Source organism: Anoplopoma fimbria, chromosome 15 (genome assembly GCF_027596085.1).
Source record: "Anoplopoma fimbria isolate UVic2021 breed Golden Eagle Sablefish chromosome 15, Afim_UVic_2022, whole genome shotgun sequence".
NCBI lineage: Eukaryota > Metazoa > Chordata > Actinopteri > Perciformes > Anoplopomatidae > Anoplopoma > Anoplopoma fimbria.
The window spans coordinates 13,167,830-13,180,669 of record NC_072463.1 but is presented as its reverse complement, the minus strand read 5'-3'; the positions used below and the strand labels follow the sequence as shown (position 1 = coordinate 13,180,669).

General features: G+C 42.6%; 1 protein-coding gene across 3 annotated transcripts in view; it reads right to left on the bottom strand.

The window, feature by feature from the left end:
- Positions 1-6,328: 6,328 nt before the first annotated feature.
- The window catches only part of daam2 (dishevelled associated activator of morphogenesis 2), a 94,400-nt gene continuing 87,888 nt past the window's right edge, over positions 6,329-12,840 (bottom strand). For all 3 annotated transcript variants that reach the window (XM_054613397.1, XM_054613399.1, XM_054613398.1), the window contains 2 exons: positions 10,642-10,812; positions 6,329-10,496 (listed from right to left, as the gene is read on the bottom strand). In XM_054613397.1, the coding sequence (XP_054469372.1) occupies positions 10,284-10,496; positions 10,642-10,812 (384 nt within the window). In that variant the 3' untranslated portion in view covers positions 6,329-10,283. The remainder of the gene's footprint in view (positions 10,497-10,641; positions 10,813-12,840) is intronic.

Genomic DNA, 12,840 nt, shown 5'->3' with positions numbered 1-12,840 from the left:
CAGCTGTTATGACCTGAAATGGTTAAATGGCAATATATATATATAATTAAATAAAAATATCCTGACTGTGAGGTGTCCAAGGGGGGACAGCAATGCCTGCAGGTGTATTGTTGAGAAAAAAGGGTGGGAAATGCGTCGGCTGCATATGAATTTTACCTTATTTTATTTTTTTACATTTAACCTTGCCTAATATATTTAGACTGGGAGGAAACCGGAGGACCCGGAGTAAACCCTAACATGAGGAGAAAATGAATTCCTCACAGAAAGGTCTGACCTGAGCCGGAACCTGACTGTGAGGCTTCACTGCTAATGGTGTTCTTTGGTGGAAATGGGTGGGAGCTTATTCCTTACCTGCAGATTGTTGTGTGTCCGGTAAGGTTTGATGGCTGGTGTTTTACCAGCCTCCACCCCAGCTGGGGGACAGCATCGCCCTACGGGTGCTTCTTTCGTGGAAATGGGCGGGAGGTGGGTCGGCTTCTGATTGGCCCTACTCTTGTTAGTTAGCTGCAGCTTGTTGTGTGTCAAATAAGGCTTGATGGCTGGTGTTTTACCAGCCTCCACCCTAGCTGGGGGACAGCATCGCCCTACGGGTCTTTCTTTGGTGGAAATGGGTGGTAGTTGGGTCGGCTTTGGATTGGCCTTACTCTTGTTTGTTAGCTGCAGCTTGTTGTGTGTTCCTTTGCCATCTGTATTAAGATAAAATAAGATAATCCTTTTAAATTTGCAAAAACAATAAAACAGAAAATTAAATATAAAAAAACCAAATAATAATAAAATTGTCTGGATTTTTTTGGCATTTATTTGTATATATATATAAAATATGAGTGGTTTTTTAAGTACTTAAAATTAATTCCTGAGTGGTTTTAAAGTGAATCATGTGACCACCACAAACTAATCCTTGTTACATGTTAAAGTTAAACTACAGTTAGATTAACTGGTGATACCCACATGTATGTGACTGTTCTTTGTTTGGACACTAAAAACAATAAAACAGGGGAGAACTTGTTATACACAATCTGTACTCTCCACACTGCTGACTGTAGATATTCATATTTATATGTTGGGTGATAAGGGAGGGATGGCTTGTCAATCTGAGATGTGGACTAAAAGGCAACACTTTCTGTTGTTTTATCTTGTCCTGTTTTTTTTCTTCTGTTTTTCTTTGTTTTCTTCACAGATTCAATTCAATTCAGTTTATTTTGTATAGCCCAAAATCACAAATTACAAATTTGCCTCAGAGGGCTTTACAATCTGTACACATGGGACACCCTCTGTCCTTACACCCTCACCTCCTCTGTCCTTACACCCTCACCTCCTCTTAGACCCTCACATCCTCACATCCTCTGTCCTTACACCCTCACATCCTCTGTCCTTAGACCCTCACATCCTCTGTCCTTAGACCCTCACATCCTCTGTCCTTAGACCCTCACACCCTCTGTCCTTACACCCTCACACCCTCTGTCCTTACACCCTCACATCCTCTGTCCTTACACCCTCACATCCTCTGTCCTTACACCCTCACATCCTCTGTCCTTACACCCTCACATCCTCTGTCCTTACCCTCACATCCTCTGTCCTTACACCCTCACACCCTCTGTCCTTAGACCCTCACATCCTCTGTCCTTACATCCTCACATCCTCTGTCCTTACACCCTCACATCCTCTGTCCTATAGACCCTCACCCTCACATCCTCTGTCCTTAGACCCTCACTCCTCTGTCCTTACATCCTCACATCCTCTGTCCACCCTCACATCCTCTGTCCTTACACCCTCACATCCTCTGTCCTCTGTTTAATCTAAGGTTATATATGTCAAAAGTAGTATGTTATTTATACATCACATCCTCTGTCCTTAGACCCTCACATCCTCTGTCCTTAGACCCTCACATCCTCTGTCCTTACACCCTCACATCCTCTGTCCTTACACCCTCACATCCTCTGTCCTTAGACCCTCACATCCTCTGTCCTCACATCCTCTGTCCTTACACCCTCACATCCTCTGTCCTTCACATACTCCTCCAGATCCTCTGTCCTTAGACCCTCACCTCCTCTGTCCTTAGACCCTCACATCCTCTGTCCTTACACCCTCACCCTCACCTCCTCTGTCCTTAGACCCTCACCTCCTCTGTCCTTACACCCTCACATCCTCTGTCCTTAGACCCTCACCTCCTCTGTCCTTAGACCCTCACATCCTCTGTCCTTAGACCCTCACATCCTCTGTCCTTAGACCCTCACATTCACAGGAAAAACTCCCCTAAAAACCCCTTTAACAGGGAGAAAAAAGGAAGAAACCTCTGGGAGAGACAGAGGAGGGATCCTTCTCCCAGGATGGACAGAATGCAATAGATGTCATGTGACCAGAATGAACAACATAACAGAGATACAACACATTCAATGTATATGACATAAATGATTCATATAATAAGAGTAGTAAGTAGAAAAACGAAGGAAAACATTAAGACTAATAATAATAACAACAGCAATGAATATAGTAGAATTATTAAAATGATGAAGGGAATAGGCTAGGTTAAAAGTCTCCAATGGTTTTTACTTCCGTATTCCGGTGTGACCACACAAACTAATCCTCCATGTTAAAGCGTTTGACAGCTATTAAGCGTCAAAACCCCGGCAAGTTTGTTTTGAAGAGCAGTATAAAAGTGTGGGAGATGTTAAAGAACGGCGACTTGCCTATCAAAAGGTTAGAAATTCAGCGCTATGTTGTTGTGTGCCAGAAAAGTTCAAACTCATCCAAATCAATAAGGAAATTAGCTTCCATTCATTCCCTGTTGACTCCAATTCAATTCAGCTGAGGGCTGAGTGGATGAGAACGATCCGGAGAGATGACTTCAACCCTACCAAAAACACCCGGGTCTGTAGTAGGCATTTTAATGCAACAGATATCATTGTGACTGCAAGTGGATTGAGAAGGTTACAGAAGGGAACGTTTCCTGTTCTCTTTGAATGGAATGGGTATGAACGACCTGTACCCAGACCCAGTGTTTGGGATCGGCATCCGCTGTCCTTACACATGGATATCCCGGATTACAGGATCTGACTCCGAGATGGACAGTCTGTCCTTAGTGGCACCTGATCACTTATTACATGTCTGATTCCAGAAACAGGGGAGAGGGCAAGTGTGTTGACTGAGGAGAAAACCTTCTGTCTTAAATAAGAGAGTTGCAACACCAGGTCTGTGCTACAGCTATCTCCTCTGTTTTGGGATAGAGCGTCTGGTAGGATCGGACGCGGACATTCTGTTTCTACACCAGGTTTGCGTCCCACTCACATTTCATGGCATTTTGGAGATTGGTGGAGCCTCACATGCCGTGAACAGCAAGATGGTGAGGATTACCAGCTGCCAAAACTCACGGCATCTGCCATCAGCAGCAACACAGTCTGTCTCACCAAACAACGGTAGTGTGGTAAACTAGAAGCACAGACCACGCAAAATCAATGGGGTGAAAAAGGAAACTGTAGGCTAGAAGAGTTGAAAAGCCTATGTAACATTTTAAAATTGTAATTCTATAAAGTCTTCTGATTAAACTCTTTAGGATAATAACAATAAGTAATTAAAATGAAGTCATAAAGAGTTATAAAAAAACTTTTATTTTATGACATGTAATGATTCTATAATAAGAGCAAGCTAGTAAGAGAGTAACGAAGGAAAACATTAAGACTAATAATAATAACAACAGGAATGAATATAAGAATTATTAAGAATCCTGCAAGGGAATAGTAATGGTAATGTGATTAATAAATAATAATAATGGGTTTTTAGATGTTTTGGTCTAGAGGACAGAAAGCCAATATCCTCTGCTGAAAAGAACAATTTTGACTGGTTTCTCATTAAACATGAAAACCTAATCAAGAAATGTCTAATTAGCTTTTAATACAATAACAAATCATTAAAACATATATTTATTCAAAAACAATAAAATTCAAAGCAAATTTATACCAGTAAAATCCATCCTTCGGAGGACGCAGCCTTCGCGGTCTACGTTAGGCGCGTCCTTTCATTTTAAAGTAATTTAAAATTAAATTTAAATTATAATTGGTTAAGCCATGTACTTTTAGCAAACAGTAATGTTGACTTCAGCTAGCTTACATAGTTTATATGGCTAATGCTTCTTTTTTTTTTTACTTTAATCTAAATGTTAATCGTACTGGGATTATTCAGCTGAAACAGGATAGATAGATAGATAGATAGATAGATAGATAGATAGATAGATAGATAGATAGATAGATAGATAGATAGATAGATAGACACAAATCTAGGTAGATAAATAGATGGAATAAATAGATGGAAAATATAATAATATATATATATATATATATATATATATATATATATATATATAGCCATTGTTCTCTCTCAAACCAAATACTTTCATTTAAATGTGAATTCTGCTGCATCTGCTGCTGCTGGTCCACTCGTCGCCATGGCACCATTGGGAAATGATTCCAATTCCAATATGACGTGTTTATTTTTCTGTATTTTATGTCAGATGAACAACAGTGTTTATTACAACTTAAATATTTTGACAACAATGTCAGATGTCACCTATTTTATTTCTTTATTTAACACACATTTATATCTGAATTGTATTTATTTATGTATATTAGTATTGCACAGCACAGTGTCGTAAGTTAAGGATCTGACAACTTCTTCCACCAGTGACTGTGGCTGTTTATGTACTTTGTGACACTCAACACTCACGGCTAGCATCCAATAAGAATCTACGTTTAATCCCAGCCCTAAATTTCACCGTTAAACCAATCTAATCACGCTGTGAGATTGAACCCTTCCTTGCAGTTCGTAGACGGGTATACTAGGCCCACGGCCTGACCATATATTTTGTATAAGACGGGCGTGACAGAACTTTTAGGGTACGCTCGTGTGCGGCCTGTGAGCCTTTCGACAACTGGAGACCAGTGATATCTCCTCTTTTAACTCTCCGTGGTCTCAAGCCGGAGCAACTAGGGGTGCACAAGGAGGCACAAAATTAAGAATGGACAAAGAATATATATAGGGAATTTGCTGTCTGCCATATCTGCTTTTATTGACTAGCACCCCTTCGTATTGGTTGAGTTCATAGACTCTATTATTTGTAATTCTTATTATTTTTTATTTTATAGACTGTATAAAACATGGACGTAGTCTCTGTGTCGTTACCCATAGGTGTCTGAAGAGCCAAAGTAAAGCTAAATGCTATTTACGCTAGTGAGGAACAGAATGTTGAAAATCACCGCTGTTCTTTTTTCATCGTTTTATTTCAAACGCTCTCAACCAACACTGATGTATGATGCAGTGTGTTGATGGAGGCTGAAGACGACTGTGATGAGTGTTCACTGCCCTCCAGTGGTGACAGTGAGGAACTACAACACACACTCATTCAAAGGAAATATCCCAGTGAGCACCAACCGGGATTTCAACGTTGAAATCTGGTTGAAAACTGGGTGATATTGGGTCTGAACGTCTAAGACGTCATTTTGCCGTCTTTTCAAACGGCTAAAATGCGGTTAGAATATATACGTGTCACAAAACACCTGAAACTGTTGATGATTTGTTCAGTTGTAGGTTATTTTGAACGTATTTCTCCAAAGTCATATTACGCTTGTCGTTGAAATGTGGTCTACACGGCGACGTGATTTAAACGCTTTTACTGTTTCACATAAAAAGGCATAAATATGGAACTATAAATGTTTTGCTGCCAACAAGATCCCAGGACATCGTAACAGAGCGGTTTACATTCTGCCTGTACATTCATGTAAAATACGAGTGAGGGCCTACTGCTGGAACACGCATGCGCAGGAACTTCGGCTCAAACTGCCTCTACGACTTTGAAAGTAGCACCGGGGTCGAGAGGCTCGGCATCGGACTAGCGATTAAATTAAACGTCTTTTAAACGGAAAAATGCTCACTGGGATCCCTGTGAGGTTAATAACGTGGAAAAACACAGTGTGGATGTATCATTAATGCTACCAACGTTAGTAAATAAAAAATTAAAAAAAATGATGACGCCTGTAACTATATAGGTTTTATGCTTTTGGTGCAGGGTCTATTGTGAAAATAGATCATACAGTAAAGATGCAACTGACAATTGTGTTTTTATTATCAATGAATCCATCTTCAATTTTTAATACAGTTAAGCATATTCAAAACCAAAGTTTTCACGTAAAAACTATGAATAAAGGATATGAAACAAGTAAAAAAGCCGCAGAATGTTTTTCTTTCTTGACAAACTGACCATTACTCAATTATCAAAACAATTTCTGTCAATAGCAGACTAATAGCTAATAGTTTCAATACTATAGCTATGACCCAAATATTTACGGCATCAATAAATTATTTGGAAAAAAATAACACAAGCAGCTGTAAGGGACAAAAAGTTTATTGTAACCCTACAAAAAGACACAGGGTGAGAAAAAAAAAATACAAAACTAAAATAAAGTTATAGAAATGAAAAAAAAGTCTCAAAACTATCCATCACACACGGACCACAGTTTAATTATTCATATTTTTAATATAACATCTCGTTGTAATGCTGTGTGTACATACAAAATATAGCAAACTAAATAAGGCAAATAAATAGAGGTACAATTTACAGGAAAATGGAACATTCCTCAATGTTTGAATCGTTTTTTTATTTTTTTATCTTATCTCAAACATCAACAATCGTGTACAAAATGCTTCTTTTTTTTTTTCCAACTGTACATCTTTCGGTGGAGGATCCTTTTTCTTTTTTCCAACCATAAAAATACTGACTCCTCGCACTTACACAGCCTCTGAAACCGGGTGCAACTTCTCTCAGGCCGTACAAATTGTCGTGCAACAGGTGTGTTTTATATTGCAAGTCGACGCGTCACACTGTCTGCACACTTCTTGAGGCATGCAGCTCCATGCCAAGTGCATGGTGTGACAGAAATGTGGGGGAACAGACAAAGCAGGTGACACAGACGGTTGAGGACAGGAGTGTCCCCCTCTTTGTGTCAATGTCCCCACCAATCCCATCTTTGCCATCCGACAGACTGTAAACGTGTCCCAACCTCACTCGCCCTGTTTCCCTCTTTCTTCTTCACACCATGTTTTTTTTTTTTTTTTTTTTTGCACCACTCGTTTGGTTGCACCCACCTCATTTCTAGGGGGGGTCGAAACCCACGAGAGGGCGCCGCAAATGGAAATGTCCCATAATAAAAGTGCATTGAACAAGCTACTAATTCCGTTCCTCTGATTTCCACCTGTACACTCCGCAATCAGCCAGTCAATGGCCGAAATAAAACATCCAAACATGTAACAACATAAACGTGGGATAATACTGACAATGCCGCAACGCCCCTCAGTAAAAAGTCTGCATTACAATACGGGGTCAAAGCTCTGGAGTCTCGTAGGCTAACTCTGATTAATTGGAAAGACAAAGGAGGTTAGGAAATAGCTCAAAAATACATGAGATGCTGGTTAAAAAATAGGCAATCATATGTCATTTTCCCCCTCAGGGCTGTGTGTGGAAGTATGAATGGGTTTGGTTTGATCTCTGAAGTGTCACATTGTCTTCAACCACTTCAGCTCACTACAGCTTCTCTCTGCCTACGTTTGAGGACAAATGAAAGGACTACACCCCAGGTGGGATGAGGTTCCTCTGTGGAGGGCCCCAGTGTGGATAAATTAACGCGTTAGGCAAATAAGTTATTTTCTCTGTACAGGTGGGAGGTCAAACCTCTCTGATCACATGCCCGCCACAAAGAAGTACCGCTGTTGGGGGTCAAGAGTCCCATTGTGAGCTGCTGACAACTGCATGCAGTGTCGATGAGGAACATGCACTATCTGAAGCCACCAGATGGTGCCAGATAGTCTAATTCCAACCGCCGGCTGCATTTCATTTGAAAACACTGTACATTATCTTTTGGGATAGCCACACCAAAAACATGATAAAAGGAATGGAACATGTGTGAAACTCACAACAGAAACACTGCAGGGGACAAATGACAAACTGTGGATGGTCATCACTACTGTAGTTATCACATGCAGTAGTGGTGGGTTGTCTTCAGAAACACTGTAAATGAAATATAAAATGAGTATGAGTAATGTCACTTTCTTATGTTATGCACTGTAAACCCACCAAGTGCTCCTTGAGCCAAGTGCAGAGTGAACATGTCTCTGACTTAACACAAGGGGGTGAAGGAACTCCTTGGTGTTAAACTCCAACTGTTACCATGGGAACGACCACTCCACCCCCCTGCAAGCTCAAACAGGGGCTGTCGTGCAAATCCTTCTGCGTGTCGATCCACACTTTCACTGATGACCCATAATGCTTCCCCGTCTCCCTAAGGATGGACCAGGGTTTGGCTCCCACCACAGCGGACCCCAGGATTAGAGCCCTCTCTGCGTAGCAACCTACCCTGTACTGCATGTCCGTCTATAAGGAGGCCGTCTGAATGTTGTTCTGAGGGGAGCCCATACTTTACATCGCAGCCTTTGTCATGTCTGCTGCTAAGGCTCGAGACATGTATGTATAAATAAAAAAAATATAAAAAAAACATATACTACGTTGAATATTTCAAAAGGAAAAGTGACCTAGGTTGGCTTCAGTATGTTTGGCAACTGGTTGCCCATAGTAACGAGGTCTAGTCACAATCTCAAAGGTTTGAGAGAAGCTGGAAGGAAAGATGGAAGAAAGGATTGTTTTCTGTGATGCACTCTGAGCTCTCTCCCAGAACATTTCCACCTCTAAGTGGCTTGTTGTGGCCTCACTTTGCATTAACAGCCTCATCATGTGGTGTAGTCTGATGTGTTACGATTGCCAGCTGAAATAAAAAAACGCATAGATACCTTGTATGTTGAGCCTGGATCAAGCACTAGTTTAATTTGAGTAATCCTAAACTGGGCCGGTGGCTCTGTCTGGAGCGTGTTTTAGCACCAGTGGATCGGACCCTGCAGATAACGGAGACCACTAGAGGCCCAATGAGACCTGCCATACACGGGCACCGGAGATCAGCTTGTGGAGTGTAAAGTTGGTCAGAAAAGCGACAGTGCAAACAAGACGTACAGGTGTGAAAAGGACAAGCAATTATTGTTTTTTTTTGTTGTTTTTTTACATAAAGCGCAAAATGTATAGAAATTCACGTCAACACCGATGTGAACTTGCAACACCAACAAATAATGCATTGTGTGTACAAAACCCTAAAAATGCCAAGAAAACATAAAAAAAACTCAACAAATCTTTGCAATTAGCTTGTCTGTATCTAAATATAAATATATATCATCGCCTAATTGCAGTATGTTTTTCGTATTAATACATTTGTTCTCTCTTTGCTTTGGCACTGCTTAATGCCGGAGCCACGAGGAAACCATTGACGGGTGGACATGAGGCTCGACCCTTTGTGGCACAGTCATCATTTTGTCGAGCGGATCAAGCTGAGAAGATGGTTTTCCTTGAGACGAGTTTTATCCTCTTAAAAAAATTGCAGCCCGGGACGTACGTACGTCCTCCCTGGGAATGCTGTGTGGTCGTTGGGACGAAGCGTGTACCCTCCTTCCTCTCTCTCTCTCTCTCTCTCTCTCAGAAGCCTACAAAGCATTCTGGGATATGCAGACTGCACATCCCTTTTTTCCAGTCAAGGAAATTCATGAATACCCGTCTATTCTGAGCTGATTGTCTCTTTTCTGTGGGACACTTGGAGCAACCATGACCGTGGATGGTATGGCTTACTTCCACCCTTCCCACCTTCTCTTTTCAGTTCCAATCTGACGAAAGCCCTTCTTCCATTCCGTCCTCTCGGCCTCGAGTCTATGTACAGAGACGGGCTGATCCCAGAGTCCTGTGTGTTTTAGAGCCAGGTAGGGCTGCTCCAGCTCGGGCCTCGAGGACCGTACTGAGGAAGAGTGAGGGGTTTGTGGGGGAAAAAGAGGAGCCGTGAGAAAACAGGGTTGGAAGCTTGAGCACAGTGTTAGGCGGACATGGTGAAAAAGATATGGGGTAATGTGTCACAGTGGTCTGTCCGTCCATCCGTAGACCCCAACTGTCCTTCGCCCAGCTCAGGAGATCACACAGCGTCCAGGACCAACGGGTCGGGGACAGCTTCCCAAGACCAATCAGAGGAGGGTATCCTTCAAAACGGCGTGGCTGTCCACACATGTCTCTACATGTCCAGTCCGGCCGTTATTTACATCCTGTCCAACGTCAATGGTCCAGGACCTGGACCTAAAGGTGTTAGGAGATCTAAACCACGGCAGAGTTTAAGTGTCTAGTGTTTTGTTTTTGTCTTTTTTCCTTCCTTTTTCTCGACCTAGTAGTTGACCTTGGTGACGGCCCGTTCGCGGCCCCCACCCTCCACCAGCTGGTTGACGGAGCGCTTGCGGTTCCGCTTGAATTTGTTCAGGTCCTTGTCGAAGACCTCGCCGGAGCGCAGCGCCGACACCAGGTCGTCGAACTCCCCGCCGACCTCGTCTGAGGCCCCGCTCTTCTTGGCCCGCCGTTCCCGCTCCCTCTGCTCCTTGAGCTGGGGAGAATCAGGAAGTTAGTGCACAAAATAAGAGACAATGTTTTTAAATTCTTGGCACTGGCAAGAAAGAAAGAGTCCGTCCCCCCCCCAAGCCCCCCTCTCCAAACCATTGACGTTTTTTTTCTCTCAATGTGTGTCTCACCATGGCCTCCATCCGTGCCCTCCTCTCCTCCTCGTCTTTGCGGCGCTGCATGTTCTCCAGGTCCTGCCGCGCCTCGCTGAACGACTGCAAGAAGGTGTCGAAGATCCCGAAGAACTCATCGGGCTGCATCCTCCCTTCTTCTTCCCCAAAGTGCTTCAGAGATTTGGTGAACTGCACAGAGATAACCATTAATATGTAAATATATACATATATTTTAACATTTTGATAAAGAGCTTACTGTATTCTAAGCTACGGCCCAGATCTCTTAGTTTGTTCTAGTAGTGAAAGTACCACATGAGCCTACACATGCATGCCTTTGCTCCCATACATCACACACACACACACACACACACACACACACACACACACACACACACACACACACACACACACACACACACACACACACACACACACACACACACACACACACACACACACACACACACACACACACACACACACACACACACACACACACACACACACACACTGGGAGAACGACTGCATGATTTGACCACCGTATGTCCACCCTGTTTGGTCCAAGCTGCCCAGGGCTCTGTGCCAGGACGATGCCTGCAGCCAAACCTGCTCTACATTCCTACACACATGCAGCTCTGCAGCAGACAGCAGAAGACACAGCAGGCCCGGCCGATATCCTCCAACATGATGTGATGCTTGAGGTACGACATTATTGATACAGAAAAGGTCAGAGTTACTTCGTTTAAGTTCATTCAGAAACTACAATTACCGCCTCGCGTTGGTATGCCTAGGCCAACCAGTAAACAAGTTGCAGTTTGTCCAAAATCAATTTTATCCTATTAGACAATGTATGAAATTGTCATAATTACCGTATGAATCCTTGAGTTATGGTCATAAACTTGTTATGTGAGGTCACAGTGACCATGGACCTCCAAATTCTAATCATCTCATTCTTGAGTCCCGGTGGAAGTTTGAGCCAAATTTGAAGAAATCCCCTTGCGGGGTTCCTGAGATATCGTGTTCATGTATGCACAGACGGATGGACAACCAGAAGACCTAATGCTCTGGCCACGGCTGTCAATGGCAGGGAGGCATAAAAACAAGTAAGAAGCTGACACTAGAGGGGAACCTAGAGCCTCGTAGTTTGAAGCTCACTCCACATATCAAGCAGTATTTGAGTTGGGACTGAGGCAGGGAGAATTTTGTCCACAGTAACTTTTGTCGTGGCATCATTGCACATTAAAAGGTTGTAACTGCGTAGTAACCCTAGGATGTATAGGATAAATGGAAGCAGTCACCTTGACATCACACATTGGTTTGTGGACTACAGTTTTGAAGCTGTTATTTTCTTTGAATACCGAATAAAAGATTTCTAGGCGACCAAAATGTAGCAAATTAACTTTCATGAACTAAAAACACAATATGAAAACACAGACAACACCCAGACCACACAACTCTGTGGTAGCAACCTGTCAATCACAAGGTAGCCCCGCCCTAAAGCATAGACTCTATGGTCTATTTGACTCTAAATGGACCATAATTTAATAAATGAACATCATGCTGTATTGAAGAAGACTTTAAACTAGAGATTGAGACCATAAACTCATGTTTACAATGTTTAATTAGGTAATAAATCAAGAGAGAAGTAGAGTCATTTTATTTTTGAAACCAGAGGAGTCGCCCCCTGTTGGTCATTAGAAAGAATGCAAGTTTAAGGCACTTCCTGTTTGGCTTCTCTTTTCAGCCCTGGAGGCTGTTGCCTGGTAATAACTGTGTTGGCATATGACTTTGTAACCCTGCAGCCCAAAATCATCCTCAATCTCAAAACAGAGCAGTCTTCCAGTTGGACCGCTGCAGTCTCCACTGTGCTGATCTCTGGCCTGTTCTTATCCAACGTCAGAGTAAAGTCACAGTAAACATTGTATCCTCCCAGTTTGGAGGAGGCCATGTGTACTGTATGTGGTTATAGTGTTGTGATTTGAAGGAGTTGGGGCTTGCTCTTTTCTGAGGATGCAAAATCATCCTGTCATTAAGGGCTGGTCGCCATGGCAACCCCCACCATCATCCCCGCAGCCTCCTATAATTATGTGTCTGGTCAAATCTGTTTCCTCTCTTCCCCTCGGGTCTGTGATAAATGAACAAACACACGCACACGCACACACACACACACACACACACACACACACACACACACACACACACACACACACCTCTTTG